We start from the raw sequence: 18,576 nt of genomic DNA on the forward strand, positions 1-18,576 counted from the left end.
GAGAGAGAGACGGGGTCAATGCCTTAGTGCTCAAGGGGTGGGCACCGGACGGGGTCAGAGGGCTAGCAGGCCCCAGAGGAGACAAAGGTCCTGGGCTGCCCAGGTGGGGTGTTCCCAGTAATGAGAAGGATCCAGGGAAGCTGAAGTTCCCCATGGGCACTTAGCGCCTGGAGGCAAAGATCTTTGAGGCTTTGTAGGATTCTTTTTAATTAGGTCCATCCCACACAGAGAAGACAGAGAGGGAGAGAGAATAGTTTGTTCCAGAATTTGAGCACTACCTGGAGAGATTATTTCTAGCCACAGACCAAAGGCACAGGGAGAAATAAAACTGGAGAATTTTTAGCCTAGAAGGAGCCGTGGAGGTTTGTCCATGTGTCATGGAATGGGAGCGGAGGTGGACACCAGAGCGATTCCGTGTCTGCGCGAGGTCACCCAGCGAGCTCATGCTGCAGCTTTGCGCCCAGGGCTGCTCTTCACCGTGTGGAACTCAGCATTTTGATTCCTAGCTGAGGTTCGTTTTTGTTTTCTTTTGGGCGTAGATTATATTTTTTTCTCTGCCTTGTCCCATTTGCCCATTCACCTTCTGATCTTTTAGCAAAGAGTAACAGTCACCCTGCTTTGGCTCTTTGCTGAGCCCCTACATCGTGGGGGGCCCTGGAGAAATGGGGACACGGGTGCCTTTGGGAGACAGAGTGCTGGGCGTGCACTTGTGCGTCTGGGCACGGAACCGTGAGTGTGGACAGTTTGGTTTTGGCTCTTAAAAAAAAATTGTAGTAAAGTACGTACAACGTAAAATTTACCATCTTAACCGTGTGCGGTTCAGTGACGTTAGGTTCGTTCACAGGGTTGTACCCATCCCCACCATCCATCTCGAGCCTTTTCCCCTCCCCAGACTGAAACGGTCCCCATTAAACCCTAAGTCCCCACCCCCCACTGCCCCTGACAGGTTGGCTTTCAAGGGTGGATTAATCTGGGTTGGGCACTGGGACCAGACGACCAGGTGACCTACAGAAAGGCTCTTTTTCCCTAGATCACTCCTTCCCCCAGCCCCTTCATCTGTATTTAGACTCCCACTCAGGTGGCCTGGGGACATTTGGAAATTCATTCCAACCACCCAATTTGGCAATTCCACGGAAACTTCCCAAGCATTGTGGGTGGTAGTGGGCGGGCAGGGGAGGCTAAGTGGGTGCATCTGAAGCCCCTTTGTGCTGCTTGACCCCCTGTCACCAGGGCCATGGGGGTGGGGAGGCTCTGTGAGCCCCTCCCGACACAGTCCTGGGCTAAGAGTCGGAAGAGAAGTGAACTTGACATTGGAATTAGGAAAATGTCTGGACAGGGGCCTTTTGAGGAGTCAGCACGGAAGGTGGAATTGTACAGCTGAGCCTCCCTGGGCACCTTTGTCTGAAGGTTGTCAAGAGACAGCATTTTTCAATTCATGTCACTGCTCCAACCAACCACTTAGAGTAAAATTGCCCATAAAAGTGAACTTAAATTACAAGTGATAAAACCACAGCCCCCTCTCCCCTCGGCTGACCCCCTGTGCTGTCCTCGGGACGAGCTAAGATTCCTTGTGACAAGAGTAATGAGGAAGCTTCAGACACATTTCCAGTGAAGTCACCGTGAATTGAAAATCTTTGTTTTCTAGGGCTGGGGGGACTGTGGGTCTCTTTGTTAACTCCTCCTGGGAAGAGGACCTGCCGTCTCTGGACCAATTTGTCTCTCCTCCTCTTCTTCCTGCTGTGATGTCCTTTTGGGACCCGTGGGGCCACTTGTGTCCAGTCCAGGCCAGGAGGCTACTCAGCTAATAACCCTCGGCGACGCCCATCAGCCCTGGGCCCCTCTCACTCACCCACCCCCTCTCTCCTAACATGCTTTTCTTGACCATATTTTCAACCTTTAAACCAGTTCTTCCAGGGGTGGGGGGATGGCGGGTTCCCATGGTTCATTACCTTGTGAATTCGTTCATGAACACAACAGTACTTATTGGGTCAGATCCTGTCCCAGCTCTGGGCTTTCAAAGATAACCTGGCCCTGCCCTGGAGGGGCCCCGGTTGTGAGCAGGTGACTCAGGGCAGTGCAGAGGGATGGTGGGGAGGGGAGTGGGATGCTGGGGCAGGGGGATCGAGGGAGAAGGGCGTCTCACTCTGACCAGAGGTCCAAGGAGGGCTTCCTGGAGGAGGAGGCAAGGTTTGAGTCCAGGAACAGGAGGTGAGAAGTCTCTGGAAAGGATCGGATGGAGCCAGGGATGACTGACCAGGTTGACATCATGGAAAGATCTCTCTAGAAAAGAGTCAGGCAAGAGAGGAGGGAGGCAGAATGGAGAGGAAATTATCTCAAGATTCCAGCTGAAAAATGACCGTGACCTTAAGTGAGGCGTGTGTGTGTTGGGCGTGGGGATGGGGTAAGGAGTTGCCGGATTTGGAAATTCAGAAGGTGAACCTGATGACTAAAGTAATAATAATCAACGGAACCTTCACTCTCCTTGCCCCACTCGATCCTACCAGGAGCCCCGTGAGGTAGGCTTTTTTTTTTTTTTTTTTTGCGGTACATGGGCCTCTCACTGCTGTGGCCTCTCCTGTTGCGGAGCACAGGCTCCGGACACGCAGGCTCAGCGGCCATGGCTCATGGGCCCAGCCGCTCCGCGGCACGCGGGATCCCCCCGGTCCGGGGCACAAACCCGCGTCCCCTGCCTCGGCAGGCGGACTCTCAACCACTGCGCCACCAGGGAAGCCCAAGGTAGGCATTTCTATTTGTCTTTTGCTGATGAGAAAAATGAAATCCCTAGAGGCTAGTGGCCCCTCCAAAGTTAGCAACAAAACTGGGACTGGGGCCCAATCTCTGCTGGCAGCCCGGGGCTCCAATTTCAGGATGTCACTGTGGTCCAGTGACCCACCATTGTGCTGTCTGATGCCCGGTGGCCCTGGGGAGGAAGGAGAGCTCAGTGGGTGGGAGTGTGGGCGCTGGAGCCCACTGCCTGGGCTCCAATCCCAGCTCCACGCCTTCCTGGCTGTATGATCCTGGGTAAATGACTAAACCTCTCTGTTTCCTAATCTGTAAAGAGGGGAGCAGGATGGGAATGGGTCTGATCTCATAGGGTAGCTGCCCAGATGAAAGGAATTGAAGAATCGATGAGTTGAAAGCACGTAGAATGGTGCCTGTGTTCAAAATGGTAGCCATGAAGGTGAGGAAGACGACACAGGCTCTAGGAAGTCAGTGTGGGGTCATTTTCCCAGGAGAGGGCTGTGACTTGCTTATCTGGCCTCTCAGTGGCCCTGGTGTCTGGGGCTGGGGCCAGGGGTGGGGTCAGGGTTGAGGCAACCAGAGGAAGCGCCCACGACTCTGTTGGCACCACCCATGGCCACAGAGGGACAACATGTTGCCTGGTAACCAGCCAGAAAGGCAGTGTGGGAAAATGAAGCATGTGACTGGTGCAGGTAGCAGCAACTAGACCCACCTACGGTTTGTATTTTCAGAATCGTCTTAATTTTCCCAGACCCAGATTCCATGAGGGAGGAGCAGCCACCCGCTTCCTCACTTCTGCAAGAGGAATCATCACCTTGTCTTTCTATTTTTGGTTCTCAATTGAGTGGAGGAAGTGGGGAGGGGGACCAGGGTCTGTCCTAAACCCGGAGCTTCTGTAGCCCAGGACAGAAATGATGCTCCGTCTGACTGGAGGGCTTTGGGCTGTGGGAGGCAGCCACACTGGAAAGAAAACAGGGATCCTACAGAGGAGAATGTAAAGCCTGCTCACCACTTAAAAATACCACCAAATAGTTCATGCAGTCTCCAGGCTGTGGGAACTGTTTCCTGTGATGGCCCCAGACCCCTGGGGTCCTGGGCTTATTCCCCTTTGCTTTCTGAGTAATTCAGCAGAAAAGCTGAATAAGCACGTCCTGCCTGAGAAGCCCTGGGTTTGAGAATCCTGTGTGGCCGTCTGGTTGGAAAGAGGGGCTCATTGGAGGGTTGGACGGGTGGAGACAGGGGTGGGGGGGTGCTTGGCCATTTTTAAGTTTATAGATAAGAAACGGGGAGAAAATGGTTATAAGAGTTTTGCACTCCTCTCTCCCCACTTAGCAGCAAAGGTTCTACCACTGGGGGAGCCAGCGTGGGGGAGCTGCGTGAGGCTGGGTGCGCTGGCGGGGGGAGGGCATGCCCTTCTCTGCCGGCCACAGACCAACCCCTGATGCCTTGATCCCCGTCGCCCGAAGCTCCCCGTGACATCTTTCCATCATGGCCTTGTCATCAGGTTATCATCAACATCGCTGAAAAGGCCGCGTTAGGGCAGTTTGCTCAGCGGACGGTGTTTACCGAGCCTCTGTGGGTGTCTTGCTGAATGTGCGCTCGATAGTGCAGAGGCGTCCAGGTGCTACTTTCCCACATGGCTTGAATTGTCTCAAGGAACTGGAGAGGCGACCCAGGGAACTGATGATAACTGTGGCCTTTTGCCATGTGGATCCCTGAAGGGGCTCACTGGGAGGTCTCACGGATGCCTTCCAGCATCTGGACCACGAATCCGAGGGAGGCGGGAATGGGGGAGGTGGGCAGCTGCTGGGGGGCTTCCCTGGGGGCCGACACTACTCTCTGCCTGGCTCAGCCGCTCAGTACAGACTGACTGAGTCATTCATCTGAAAGCCGCATCATCTCTGCAGGGGGTGTGTAGTCAGGCTTAGCAAAGGCTCCCGGATGGTGGGCAGGGGCATCCAGGACAAAGTTCACGCTGGCACTGTGGGGGCCAGGCAGGGGGCTTTGAGCCCGTCTCCAGGGAGGTGGACTGGGCAGATGGGAGGCCGTGTCCTTCAGGCTCCAGTGAGATGCTCCAAAGTCTCCACCTGGGTCACCAGTGGCAGCCCTGTTCCCGTATGAAAGCCTGCGAGTAAGTGACCCAGCAGGCAGGGTCTGCCTGTGGGGCAGGGCTAGGCATCTCCGTGGGCCAGGAGCCAGTCAGCAGCGCGGGGCACAGGTTTGGGGACCCTTCAGCCGCTAACAGATGCTGAAGCTGCGCTGGGGACCTCGGCAGGTGTTGATGGCACCTTGTGAACATTGGGTGCAGGTGCCCCCTCTGGGTGGACACAGCCCTGCAGGGATCAAGTTTGTGCAAATTAACAGAAGGTGCTCTTTCCTTCTGGCAGGTAGCCCAGGCCAGGAACAGTCTTGGCAAGCTAGCCGGGGCTGGATCTCAGTCCCATTTGCCCCTCGTTGGAGTCTCTTGTGCAGTGAAAAACCTATACAACCGTACATGGCTGCCCTGTTTGCTTCCTCTCCAAGAGTTCGCCAGGATTCATGCACTGACCTCACTTTCCTTTACAGTGTTCTCCCCGCCACTTATTCTGGGCTATAGGAACAAGGGTGGGCTCCAGGTTCCCCCAAGGCAAGCCTGTTTGGGAAGAGGGCTTTTTGCTGTCTGTGGGTCCCTCTCGGGGCTCAGACTCTGAAGGGTTCTTCTCTCAGTAACTTAGGGGTGCCGCCAGGCCGGGGGAACTGCCCGCTCACCATGCCCCTGCCTTTCGACCTCATCTACACCGACTACCACGGCCTGCAGCAGATGAAGCAGCACATGGGACTCTCCTTCAAGAAGTACCGGTGAGAGGGCAGCGGGACTGTGGTGATGGCCCATGGCAGCCCCCGGGGTCTGGCTGCCGGCTGGTCCCCAAGGTGGGGGATTGCACTTTCCCAGGTTCCGCGGTGGAGAGAAGGCTCCCCTCCCCCACTGCCTTCCTTCTCTGACAGCTCTGCCTCCTGACTAAGGCTGACTCAGATGACAATTAATAAACCACAGCCAGGCGATCCAGGCCCCTGCGCTGCTGGACAGGCTGGGGGGCAGGGTCAGAGCTGATCCAGATGGAGGGGGCAGAGGAATTGCAGGGAGTGGTGGAGGGGAACAAGGCAGGTAACGGGGCGTGACCTCTGTGGGTGGGGACCCAGCAGCCCCCCACCCCGACTCCCTCCTCCACCCCACCCCCTCCAGGGCAGGAGGAAGGCCGATGCCATAGCTCTGTCTCTCTGCAGCCAGCCGGGTACGGGGTTTAATTTAGCACAGAGAGCCCTGCTGTTTATTACGTTTGCTCTAGTCTCATTGACTATCCCACATGATTTTATTAGGGGAAAAAAACGTGACAGGCAGCATTATTGTTTTTATTATTAATGCATGTTCTCCGTGCACTGGGGGCCTCTTCCTGCCATTCCCGCCTCTTCCGGGGCAGGAGTGCCGACCTCAGCAGTCTGGACAATTCTGGGTCACCGGCAAGGACTCTGGGTGAGGGAACTCCTTGTAGGGGCGTCTGAGTCTCAGCGGTTTTCTTCAGGTGCCCACTCCGGGGTGGCCCAGATGGAGGGAGAGTTTCTGGGCTTTGGCCCATTGACAGCAGCCTCAATGGGCCAAAGGGTGGGACAGAACCTCCTCCGGCTGGGAGGCCCACCTGAAGTGGCCACACTTGCAGGAGACTTTGAGGCACGATGGGCATGATGGGCCCGTGGCAGTGGCTGGTCCCTCTGAGACCCTGATCTTCTGCATCTCAGCCTAGATAACCCTGGCACATCCTGCGGGTGTCAGGCTCCTGGGCAGAGGGACTGTGGACCCCCTGCCCAGGAAAGTAGAAATCGTACAAGTGACCCCTGGGGCAGTGGGGAGGGATCCCATTCCAGGCTGGGCCTCCCCTTCTAGGCTCCCTTGGGGCAGCTGTAAAAACTGACAGTTTCTGAGTTAGTGGTCCCTGGTTCAGGTGTATCATTGAGACGCTGAGACAGTTATCCCCATTTCACCAATGGGGAAGCTGACCCAGAGAGGTTAAGGCACTTGCCTGTGGTCACACAGCCAGCTAGTGTCTGAGCCCAAGCCCTGACCACACATCACACTATCCTGACCAGCCACCTTTGGGTTACAGAGCCCACGGCTGGCACAATCCTAGCCCAGGGAGACACAGGGAGGTTGGTGACCCTGGTTCCTGATCCCGGGGGGGTGGACAGGTGCCGCATCCGGGTCATCGACACCTTTGGGACGGAACCTGCATACAACCACGAGGAGTACGCCACCCTGCACGGCTACCGGACAAACTGGGGCTACTGGAACCTCAACCCTAAGCAGTTCATGACCATGTTCCGTGAGTGTCCGGCTCTGGGAGGCGGTGGGGGCCTCTCCGAGGTGGCCCGGGAGGAGGCAGGCCCCATTCCTTCTTCTCCTTCCTTTTGGGGCCTGTGCGGGGAGGGGGGGAACACACCCCCTTGGCGTGTCCCCTTGGACGGGAAAGCCTTGTTCCCCTCTCTGCAAATGTGTGAGCCACAGAGGAAGCCTCTGGGCTGTGTAGGGAGGGGGCAGCCTGGGTGCCGGGCGGGGGGGAAGCATGGTGACCTTTCCAACACCCAGAGGACGCAGCCTTTGTCCTCCTGGAGCACACGTTGCTGTCTTGCTCTCGAGAGCGGCTCAGCAGAGGGTTCCAGAACAAAGAGGGTTCCATGGCCTTTGAGAAAGAGAGACATTCCAACGTGGAGGGAGACTTAAGTGAGTGGCGAGGGAGCAGCAGAGGGAGGCTTTCTAAGCAGAGGGAACAGACGTAGTGAAGATGGATATGGAAAGAACGGAAGGTTCTGGAAATGCAAATGCTCTGGGAGGCTCCAGCGTTGGGGATAAAGGGAAGTAAGGCTGGGGGGTGGGGTGGCTGGGGCCCCTGTGGGTGACGGACTTCGGGCAAGGGATGCCATTCGAGCTGAGCTTTCGTGATTTTTTAAAAAGTTATTTATTTATTTTTGGCTGCTTTGGGTCTTCGTTGCTGCGCGCGGGCTTTTCTCGAGTTGCGGTGAGCGGGGACTACTCTCGTGTGCGGGCTTCTCATTGCGGTGGCTTTTCTTGTTGTGGAGCACGGGCTCTAGGCGCGTGGGCTTCAGTAGTTGTGGCTTGCGGGCTCTAGAGTGCAGGCTCAGTAGTTGTGGCGCACGGGCTTAGTTGCTTTGCGGCATGTGGGATCTTCCCAGACCAGGGCTCGAACCCGTGTGCCCTGCATTGGCAGGCGGATTCTTAACCACTGGGCCACCAGGGAAGCCCGCTTTCGTGATTTTTAATGAGACTTTAAAATATATACGCACTGACCTCCCCTCTTACATGCAGCGTGCTGAAAATAATTTAACCTTTTCTTGACAACTCGGGGCCAATGCTCTATCTCTCTGGCGTGGGGCCTGCCCTGCGGGGCCGGCAGAGGTGTGCGGAGCCACGTCCCCTGCTGAGTGGCCCCTTCTCCTGTCGCTGTTTGGTGTGGCGCCTTTTCTCCTACTTGGGAGACTGTCAGCTGTCACTTTTGATCGTCGTCAAGCTATCTGCATCCAGCAGCATCTTGGATGTCTAATTGGCGGCTCTTTGAAGGCTGTGGGTCAGAAAGCCGGATAAGCGCCCTCGTTAGGATTGTCTCTAAATTAAGAGTGAGCTTGGTTCCAAGCAGGGTCCCGAGGAACTTGCTCGTAAGTAAAGTAGCTGATCTCTGCTGAGCCTGGCAAATGAATGCCTCCCTTTTGGGTGCTTAGGGACTCCTTTTGTATTACTCTGCAGGTTCTAGGCTGTGTTAGAGGCAGACAAGATTTCTGAATAATACAGGAGTAATGGCTTGATTGGATCCCAGAAGGTTGGGAAGGTGGAAAGTTTCCTTGGAGCCCAGATGAGGAAACTGAGGCCCAGAAAGGTGGAATGTCCTGTCTGAGGTCACATGGCTCTGTGGGGACCAGACTCCCTCCCCATAGCCCATTGCAAGGTTGTATGAGGCTTCTCCAAGAGAAGAGTGACTGTCCTAACAGGTCATCTGGTGGCATTGTGCTCCCAGCAGAGTGATTGAAGTGGGATGGGTCCTGAGGAGATTTCTGGAGGGAAAGGAAGTGGGGGTGGGTAGTGGTGGTGATGCTGTAGGCTGTGGAAACAGCATATGTCATGGCAGAGCAGAAAAAATACCATTGAGGATCTGGGAGCAGAGGGGTGGGGTCTTTTAGCAAAGATTCCAGAATTTACATTGGATATGGTAATTCGAGGTTCATTGTAGGTTCTTGAGCTAGGGAATATCATGGAGAAATTTTTTTTTTTTTTTTTTTTTTTTTTTGGTCACGCCGGGCAGTTTGCGGGATTTTAGTTCCATGACCAGAGATTGAACCCAGGCCCTTGGCAGTGAAAGCACGGAGTCCTAACCACTGGACCTCCAGGGAATTCCACCCCCCAAATTTTTTGAGATACATTATTCTGGCAGACTGCAGATGGCCAAAGGGACAGTGGTAGAGGACGGGGAAGCAGGAGATGGGTTAAGGGCCCTCTGTGATAATCTACACTGAGAAAATGAGGACTTGCCCTGGGGTAAAACCCACTGGATCTAGAGTTCCAAAGCTGGCAAACTCCTACTCATCCTCCAAAACCCCATGTCAAATGTCTCTTCTTTTTACTGTCACTTTCACTGATCACCTTATCTATTCCAGGCAGAATGTTTTTATAACTCTTCAACTTAATTCTGTTAAAGCATATATTGAAATAGAGTTATTTGCTTATACATTTATTTCCACTGATAGATTATGTATGAATCACTCAAAAAGGAGCCACTGACTGATTTATCTTTGTTTCCCTGGAGCCTATCAAGGTCCTCAGAAAAATGTTAATTGACTGAATCAATTAAAGAAAGAGAGAACAAAAAACAGACTTGCCTGTCTTAATGATATACCAAGTCCAGGAAGGAATTCATGAGCAGACCTCTTTCCCCATCTATTGATAGCTGGTTGATTTCCCCAAAGAGCTAACTGCCTTTGCTCTTTGCTCTGGCTGCCTCTCCCTGCCTTGCCCTGTCCCCAGGAGCTCTTTGCTTAATGGTCCCTGATATTTCAGTTGGTTGCAATACTTCGTTGTCCCACGCCCACTAGTTTAGCTAATTGTTCTAAACCTGTCCCTTCTGGTGGAGTTGGTGGAATGAGATTTTCTTCATCTCTGAGAATAGGGAGGAAATGGCAAACGGGAGAGAGACCTGGGTGCAGCCCCAGCTAGAGCCAGAGGGTAGGGACAGAGGCCAGGGTGGGGCTGGGCAGGCAAACTGGGTCAGGGAGGGTCTGGTCTGCCCTCCTGGGGCCTCTCCCTGGCCTGGCAGAGCCTCCTGAGACAGGAGAGCTGCCTGAGCTCTGACCATCACAGAAACAATTCCAGGCCTCCAGGGCCCCCCTTATGCCTCTGAAGCCCTAGAGGAGAGATCATTTTGTTCTGCAGCCCGTCCTTATAGTGGTCGGATTTTCAGACTCAAGAACCCGTGAGCTTTCTGGGGCACTTCGGCAGAAAACCACCACCTCTTCTATGGTACACCAGATACTGATTATAAACTTTGTGGGTATGGAGAGGGGTGGGTAGACATATTGTGTTAAACCTACACATTTGATTAAAGTATGCATCCCAATTTCAGAACTGCTAAAATGTGAAAAAACGTGCATCTGAAATGAAGAAATAGGGTATTTGGCATCGGGGCTGTTCTGGGAAATCAAGGGTGTTTGGCTGTTACCAACCTACTCCCCGCAGCCTCTCCCACCTGGGAAGGTAGAGTAGGTTTAATTGGGTTCCATAAGCACTCTATTCAAGGTCCTCTACGTGGAACGGAGGGATCATGTGACTTGCAAATGGCTGGCACTTGTGCCTACACCTCTACCCTGCCACGGCAGACAGGGCTAATCAGTGACATTCCTGCAGCGTGGCCGAGGAATTGGAGCCCTAGCTGAAACGCATTCCTTGCCCCTGCTGTGCTCGGTTCTGGGAGGTGAGGCAGGGTGCGATCCGCGCTTTGCCGGAGACCTAACCACAGTGGATGGGGCCACAAGGGAGGGCACGTGGACCCCAGAGAAGGCTTCTGGGAGGAGAGGAGGCGATGTGTGAGTGGGGCCCTGAAGGGGAATAGGATTTTCTCATCCTGGAAAAGGGTGGTGGGCGCTCCAGGCAGAGGGAAGGGCAGGGCAGGAGCTGGCAGGTGTGAAAGGGAAGATGTCCATGCATTTGTGAGCCAGCCGGCCGGGCGCTCCCGTGTGCCGGGGACACAGACAGCTTTTGCTGTCGTGGGGCTTAGATTCTGATGATAATACACAACCAAGTCAATATATACTATCACATCTGGTCAGTGAGTGCTGGGACAAAAAATAAAGCAGGGAAAGGAGACAGTGGGATTGGGGTCAGGAGAGACCTCTCAGCAGCGCCTTGTGAGCAACGGGCTGCGTGGAGAGAGGGCTGGGTAGGTGGTGAGAGATGCCATGGAAGGGGGCCAGGGCACTGATGCTCTCCCCGCCCCAAACAGGACCCCTTCCCTCCCAGCCCCCTTCCCCATCCTTGCCAAACAGGGAGCCCTCTGATGGGGCTGGGCCGGGTAGACCCAGGGTGTGCCCTTGGCTGCCTGGTAACCCTCTTCCTGACCTCGTGGTCTGGCCGCAGCTCACACCCCGGACAACTCCTTCATGGGCTTCGTGTCCGAGGAGCTCAACGAGACGGAGAAGCAGCTCATCAAAGGCGGCAAGGCCAGCAACATGGCCGTGGTGTACGGCAAGGAGGCGAGTATCTGGAAGGTGAGCCCCGCTGAACGCAAGCACCAGCCCTCGGCCCCCAGGGGCTCCCAGCCCCAGGATTCGGCTCCCATCTGCCGCCCCCGGCACCGGACGACGGTGGGAAACAGCCCCACCAATGGGTCAGAAAAGAGGCCTCGAACTGCCTTTGGAAGTACCACCCGGGGACTCATGCCTCACCCCTCTCCCTGCTCCCATGCTTTGCAACAAATTCAAATGGCTTAACCTTCCACCCTCCCTCAGATGGATCAACAGACACTCTCACCCCGCAAAGGGGGTTTAGGCTAGACGTGGGGATTCTGTGGGATGGGAGGCCGTGGAGGAGCAGGAGAGGCCTAGGAACTGGAACCCCGTCTTCAGGGCGGGGTCCCACAAGAAGCACCACCAGCATGGGAGGGTACCCACTCACCCCGCCACTGACTTGTCCTCTCTCCTCTTTTCTCTCTGCCCCCCTGGCAACGAGGCAGCTCCAGGTATGCCACGTGTTCCCTTCGCCTCCCGCCCCCCTCTACTCTATAGGGTCTCCCCTGGGGGTGCTCCCGAGGCGGGCTCCCCGGGGTTTGTGGCTCCTGTGGATGGACCAGACCAAGGTGGGAGGAGGGTGACGGGGACAGCGGGGTCTCAGGCTCTTCCCGGGGCCCTCTGAGGGGAGGCAGGCCCTGGAGGTCAGGGTCCAGCTCCGCGTGGCGCGGGGCAGCTCCTAGGATGGGCCATTGACCTAAGGCAGGTGGCATGAGGCTACAGGTTAATAATAAAGATGCCGATCGTGGGGAACGTTGAGCAGCCCCCGTACCCCATGTCAAGCCTGTCACGTGACCATCTTAGTTACTGATTCTCATGCTGTGTTGATTAGGATTAAGTCCAGCCGTCACAGAAAAGCCCTGAATAATAGTGATGGAGGCAAGATGCAAGTATGTCTTCTTTTCTGTTGACAAACTCTGGAGGTGTCAGTCCTGGCCTGACCCCTGGGGCTCTTCTTCCCTGGTTGACCCGCCCTGTTTAGTTCCCACCCTGGTCTTGCCTCATCATTTAAGATGACCACAGACAGTGCACGGTCATTACATCTGCCCTCCAGCTGGGGGGTGGGGGGAGAGGAAGAGGAGGAAGGAGGAGGGGTGGGGGAAGGTCAGGTTTAGGGACGTCGCCTGACCGTTACGCGCATCTCTTCCCCATATGGCCCTGTGGCTAGGTCTCCGTCCCGTGGCCATGCCTGGTCTCGGGATGCTGGAAGTGGCTGTGCCCCCGGCAACCAGGTGCCCAGCTCAGCCCTGGAGTTCCGTGACTGAGGAAGGGGGAGGAAAGCGATATTATGGTTCATCTCATGGTCTGTGCCACAACAACCCTATGAGGCCACAGCCGTGGCTAATATTGGTCCATCCAGAGCTTACTGTTGCCAGGTGCTCGCATATATTTTCTCACTTGGCCATCGACTACGAGGTTAGAGTGACAAGCTAGTTAAGTGGTGGGGCTGGGATTTGAAGCCACATCTAACTCTAAGAGCCAGAACACTTAACTCCGACTTTACGTAGCCTCCCCGTTATGACGCCTTGGATAGAGGCAGAGAGACGCTCTGGATTAAGCTGGACTATGGGTCCAAGCCCGGGCTGAGACATCAGTGCCCACTGCCAGGTGTGGGGAGAGGGGCGAGGACTCATCCTCATTTGAGGCCAAACAAGCTGGCTGCCAGGATGCCCGGGGTGCTGGGAGCGAGCACAGACGGTGTCTGCTTGGACCAGAAAATACTGTTAAGAAACTGCTCCAAGAGAATGAGAGGTTATGAGGCCTGGGAAGAGAACAGTTTTCTCTCTAGCTCAGGAGCCTCTGGGTTAGCCAGGAGCAACGCTGTGCAGCAAGAGACCTCAAAGCAGCTGCTTCCAAAAAAAGACATCTCTGCTCTGGTCTTTGTGACCCAGGGAAGGCAGAGGTGGCCGGCTGAAGAAAGGAATGACAGCAGTATCCTGGGACAAGTGCCATCTAGAGTTCAGGGGACCAGGTGGCGAGAAGCGGAGGAGGGAGGAGGGTATGAGGTCGTGACATCCTTAGGGGAGCGGCAGCCGGGGTCAGGAAGAGGGCTTTGGAGGAGGCTTGTCTTATCCTGGGTCCCCAGAGCTGGAGGCTAAGGCTTAGATGCTGCTGTTTTGGGAGAGCCTGTCCCAGGGAGCAGGACTGAGGGATGGGAGAGAGGCTGCTCTTCCGGATGCAGGGCAAACCCAGCCTTGCTGTTGGAGGAAACATTCCAGACCTCAGAAGTGCTTCTGGGGGAGCTAAGGTGGACTTTTCAAACTGCAGCTTAGCTCTGGTTGTTTTCCTCCTCTGGTTTACTGAGGTATAATTGACAAAGAGAAATTGTATGTATTTAACGTGTACAACATGATGGCTTGATAAACATTTATATTGTGAAATAGCCACAATTAACACAATTAACACAATGTGTTAATTAGCCAAATCAAGCTAATTAACACATCCACCACCTCAGTTATCATGTGTGTGTGGTGAGAACATTTAAGATGGACTGCCTTAGCAAATTTCAAGTATACAATATAGGTTTATTAACTATAATCACCATGCTGGACATTAACTCCCTGAATTTATTTATCTTAAAACTGAAAGTATGTCTCCTTTGACTCATATGTCCCCATCCCCCCCCACCCAGCCCTTGACACACACCATTCTACTGTTTCTATGAGTTTGACTCTTTTCAATTCTGCATATTAGTGAGATCATGCAGTATTTGTCTTTTTTTAACTCAGAGAGCCTTGATTAGCCTTTAAAATGAAGCAGAATAACTTAGAAACAATAGAATAAAAGGATATCAGAGGACTTTATATGTATTAAGAGTAATTATTGTTTTGTAAAACTTTAAGTTTTCATACATAAATACACACACGTGTATGATTAGGTGAAAAAAAGTTGCTCAACAGTGCATGTAACGTGAACCTATTTGTGCATGTATGTGTGTGGTGTTTTTTTTGTTTTTTTTTTTTTGCGGTACGCGGGCCTCTCACTGCTGTGGCCTCTCCCGTTGCGGAGCACAGGCTCCGGACGCGCAGGCTCAGCGGCCATGGCTCATGGGCCCAGCCGCTCCGCGGCACGTGGGATCTTCGCGGACCGGGGCATGAACCCGTGTTCCCCCGCATCGGCAGGCAGACTCTCAACCACTGCGCCACCAGGGAAGCCCGTATGTGTGTGTTTTAAAGGAAATGTACACCTGCTTATAATGCATAAAAGATCTGAGGAAGGCACACAAGAAACTGTTAATAATAGCTGCTCTGGTAATGGGATCAGGAAGTTGAATGGGGGCTTTGGAGACATTTTCTAAACACTTTATGTCCTTGATTTGATTCTTTTCTAGGGCCATAATTCAGTTTTATAATAAGTAATCCTTTTACATTTTTGGTGTGATTACTGATGTGATTTGGCTCTGAATCTACCATTTTATTAGTTGGTTTCTTTTTTTTTTTTTTACCTGTTCTATGTTCCTTTTCCGTTCATTTCTTATCCTTTTACATTGATATATTTTAAAAAATCCACCTCCCTTTAGCTAATTGTACTCTCATATTCTGTTGGTCCCGATCTTCTTAATATTTTTATACCCTAAAGGTTATAACACGCACCTTTGACTTATCAAAGTCTAAGCCAATACTTTTACGTTTCATTGGGTTATAAAAGAACTTTAAAATGTTTTATTTCTATCCGGCCCCAACTTATATGTTTCATGGTATTTTAATACTCTCCAAATATTTTATATCCCACGATATATTATTATCATTGTTGTTGTTATTGCTGCTGTTGTTTTGCAAAGTCAATATTCATTTACGTTTACCCACATTTACCCTTTGTATTGTTCTCTGTTCCTTCTTACATCTCTGAGATTCCATCTGGAATCACTGTCCGTCTCCAGAAGAAACCAACTTAGTCTGGGACTGCTGTTTTTGATTTTCTAAGAATGTCTCGGAGGATATATTCATTATGTACAAATTCTAGCTTGTCCTCTGCCTTCTGTCATTTCTGTTGAGAAGTCAGTGTAGGTCTGATTGTTCCTTTAAAGGTAATTTCTTTTTTGTGTTTTCCTTTGCCTGGTTTGAAGGCTTCCGTTTGGTTTTCAGAAGTTTTACTATGAAAAGCCTGTATGGTTTTTTGCTTGTTTGTTTGTTTTGTTTTGTTTTTATCCTACATGGAGTTTGTAGATCTCTTTGGATCTGTGGTTTGACCTTTCACTAATTTTAGGAAATTCTCAGCTACTCTCTCTTTAAATGTTGCTTCTGCCCCAATCTCTCTCCTGTACTTCTGGGACTCCATTTACACAGACATTAAATCTTCATTATAAACCCTTGTCTCCAGCATTCTTTTCTGCAGTTTCCATCCTTTAGTTTCTCTATGCTTCATTCTGGATGTTTTCTTTTGTTCTTTCAGTAAGTGAAGTTTCTCTTCAGCTGTGTTTAATCTGCTGTTAAATCCATCCATTTAGTCTTTAGTTTCTGCCACTGTGGGGTTTTTTTTTCCATTTGGTTTCAAATTTTATCTTCTATTTCCTAGACTATATTCAGCATATTTATCTTAAAGTCTGTGCCTGGTAACTCCAGCATATAGATCTCCTATGAATCTGTTTTTATTGTCGTGTCTCTTGGGTGTTGATCATATAGTCTTGTCTCTTTATGTACGTGATTTTTTTTTAAAAAATCAAGGTATTTAAATTTTTAAATTTAAAAATCTATTTTAATAGCTTTATTGGGGAAAATTGACATGCAATACACTAAACTTGTTTAAAGTGTATAATTTTATGGCTTCTGACTTACGTGAAACCATCACCACAATCATGAGAGAGAATAGAGTGCTAACTAATATTACTAAACACAAGTTTAGTAATATTTTTCTTTTCCTCTCTCCATCACCCCTGAAATTCCCTTCTTCCCTTTGGCATCTCTTCCTCCCATCTCTCCTCTCCTCATCTCCAGGCAACCAGTGGTCTGCTTTCTGTCGCTATGGATTAGTTCTCATCTTCTATTGATATAATTTTATATAAATGGAATCATATGGTATATATTCATTTTTGTCTGGATTTTCTCTCTGAGTATAATTATTTTGAGATTCCTTCATCCTGTTGCATGTAACGATAGTTCATTCCTTTTTATTGCTGAGTAGTATTCCATTGCGTGGATGGACTACACTTTATCTATCCATTCACCTGTTAGTGGACATTTGGGTTGTTTCCAGTATTTGGCTATTACAAATAAAGCTGTTATGAACATTCGCATACATATCTTTGTACACACATATGCTTTCATTCCTTGTGGGTAAATACCTAGGAGTGGAATGGCTGGGTCATATTGTAGAACTGTGTTTAACGTTTTAAGAAAAGTGGTTTTGCCATTTTACAATCCTACCAGCAATGTATGAGAGTTCCAATTCCTTTACAAATTCATCAGTACTTGGCATGGTCAGTCTTTTCTAATTTTAGCCATTTTAACAGGTGTGCAGTATTATCTTATTGTGGGTTTAATTTGTAATTCTCTAATGACTAAGGATGTTGACGATGTTTCTCTGTGCTTATTTGTCTTCCGTTCATCTTTTTTGGTGAAATACCTTCAAAAAGGTTGCCCATTTAAAAGATTGGGTTGTTTATTTTCTTATTATTGAGTGGTTAGAGTTCTTTACATATTCTGGATATAGGTTCTTTAACAAATAGATGCTTTGCAAAAATTTTCTCCCAGGCTGTGGCTTGTCTTTCTCTTAACAGCATCTTTCAAAGAGCAAAAGTTTTTAATTTTAATGAAGTCCAGTGTTTTCTTTTACGGATTGTGCTTTTGGTGTATCCAGGAAATCTTTGTCTAACCCCAGGTCACAAAGATTTTTCTCCTATGAGTTTTATAGTTTTAGGTTCACATTTAAGTCTGTGATCCAGTTTGAATTAACTTTTATATATGATATGAAGTATGGGTTGAAGTCCTTTTTTCCCTTCCCTTTCCTTTTTTTTTTTTTTTTGCATATAGAGTGATCCATGACTGTATGTTGAAAAGATTATCCTTCCTCTACTGAAATGTCTTTGCATCTTTGCCAGGATTCAATTGACCCTACATGTGTAGGTCTATTTCTGGACTCTCTGTTCTGTTCTGTTGATCTGTCTCTCTCGATGCCAATATCACAGTCTTGATTCCTGTAACTCTACAATAAGTCTTGAAATCAGGTAATATAACTCTGCCCAATTTCTTCTTCTTTTTCAAAGTCATTTTGTCTCTTCTAGGTCCTTGCATTTCCAAATGAGTTTTAGAATTAGCTTGTCAATTCCTATTTTAAAAAGCCTGCTGGGATTTTGATTGGGATTTTACTGGTTCCCTTTTCTTTTTGAGGAAAGCTACCTCTAGGTAGTTCTGGAAAATGAATATGAAAAACTGTAGAAATAATTTGAGGTCAAGGATGATACTCTCTTCTTCCAGAGAGGATTTACTTTTATCCTTGGATTACAGCTGGGGCCCTAGCAGTCCCAGGTCACCTCAACCAATGATAGTGATTGAGACAATTTTAAAAGGATTCAGCCCCTGCCAGAGCTGCTCTAGTTCTGGTCCCTCCTTTCTTCCAGGCTGTAACTCCTCAGAGTTCCAGCCCAAAGTGTGGATTTCCATCAGGGCTCCCCATCTTTGGCAGGCCCCAAACTCTGACTTTTGTCTTCCAGGTCTGCTTAGCTGCCTAGATGCTGCCCCTGGAATCAGCAGGTGCCCCCAGGAGGAAAACCAACCCCAACGCTGGCCTCAGCAATCTCTTTTCCTCCTTCTCCCTGGTCTTGGCCTTGTCATTCTTCATTCTTTGTTAGATTTTCCAGGGCCTTCATAGATGTATTTTACATTTTCCCGTTTTTCCTGGTCATTCTCAGAGGCAGGGCTGATCTGCATTACCCAAAGTGGAAGGCCTCCTTGTGAAAAATGTATACAGTTTGAGTTTCAAAATGTTAATTGTTAACAATTATTCTGACGTCCATTGATAATATTCTACAAGAGCTGTGGTTAATAAAGTGAACCTGGGCTGGAGCTCATGGTGGTCTGA

At 50.7% G+C, this 18,576-nt stretch overlaps 1 protein-coding gene across 1 annotated transcript in view; it reads left to right on the forward strand.

Moving 5' to 3' along the window:
- The window catches only part of MGAT5B (alpha-1,6-mannosylglycoprotein 6-beta-N-acetylglucosaminyltransferase B), a 68,135-nt gene that overhangs the window by 39,217 nt on the left and 10,342 nt on the right, over positions 1 to 18,576 (forward strand). Inside the window, exons 9-11 of the mRNA XM_059998137.1 lie at positions 5,449 to 5,580; positions 6,964 to 7,097; positions 11,411 to 11,541. Of these exons, the coding sequence (XP_059854120.1) occupies positions 5,449 to 5,580; positions 6,964 to 7,097; positions 11,411 to 11,541 (397 nt within the window). The remainder of the gene's footprint in view (positions 1 to 5,448; positions 5,581 to 6,963; positions 7,098 to 11,410; positions 11,542 to 18,576) is intronic.

The sequence above is a fragment of the Delphinus delphis genome, chromosome 19 (assembly GCF_949987515.2).
Source record: "Delphinus delphis chromosome 19, mDelDel1.2, whole genome shotgun sequence".
NCBI classification, from domain to species: domain Eukaryota; kingdom Metazoa; phylum Chordata; class Mammalia; order Artiodactyla; family Delphinidae; genus Delphinus; species Delphinus delphis.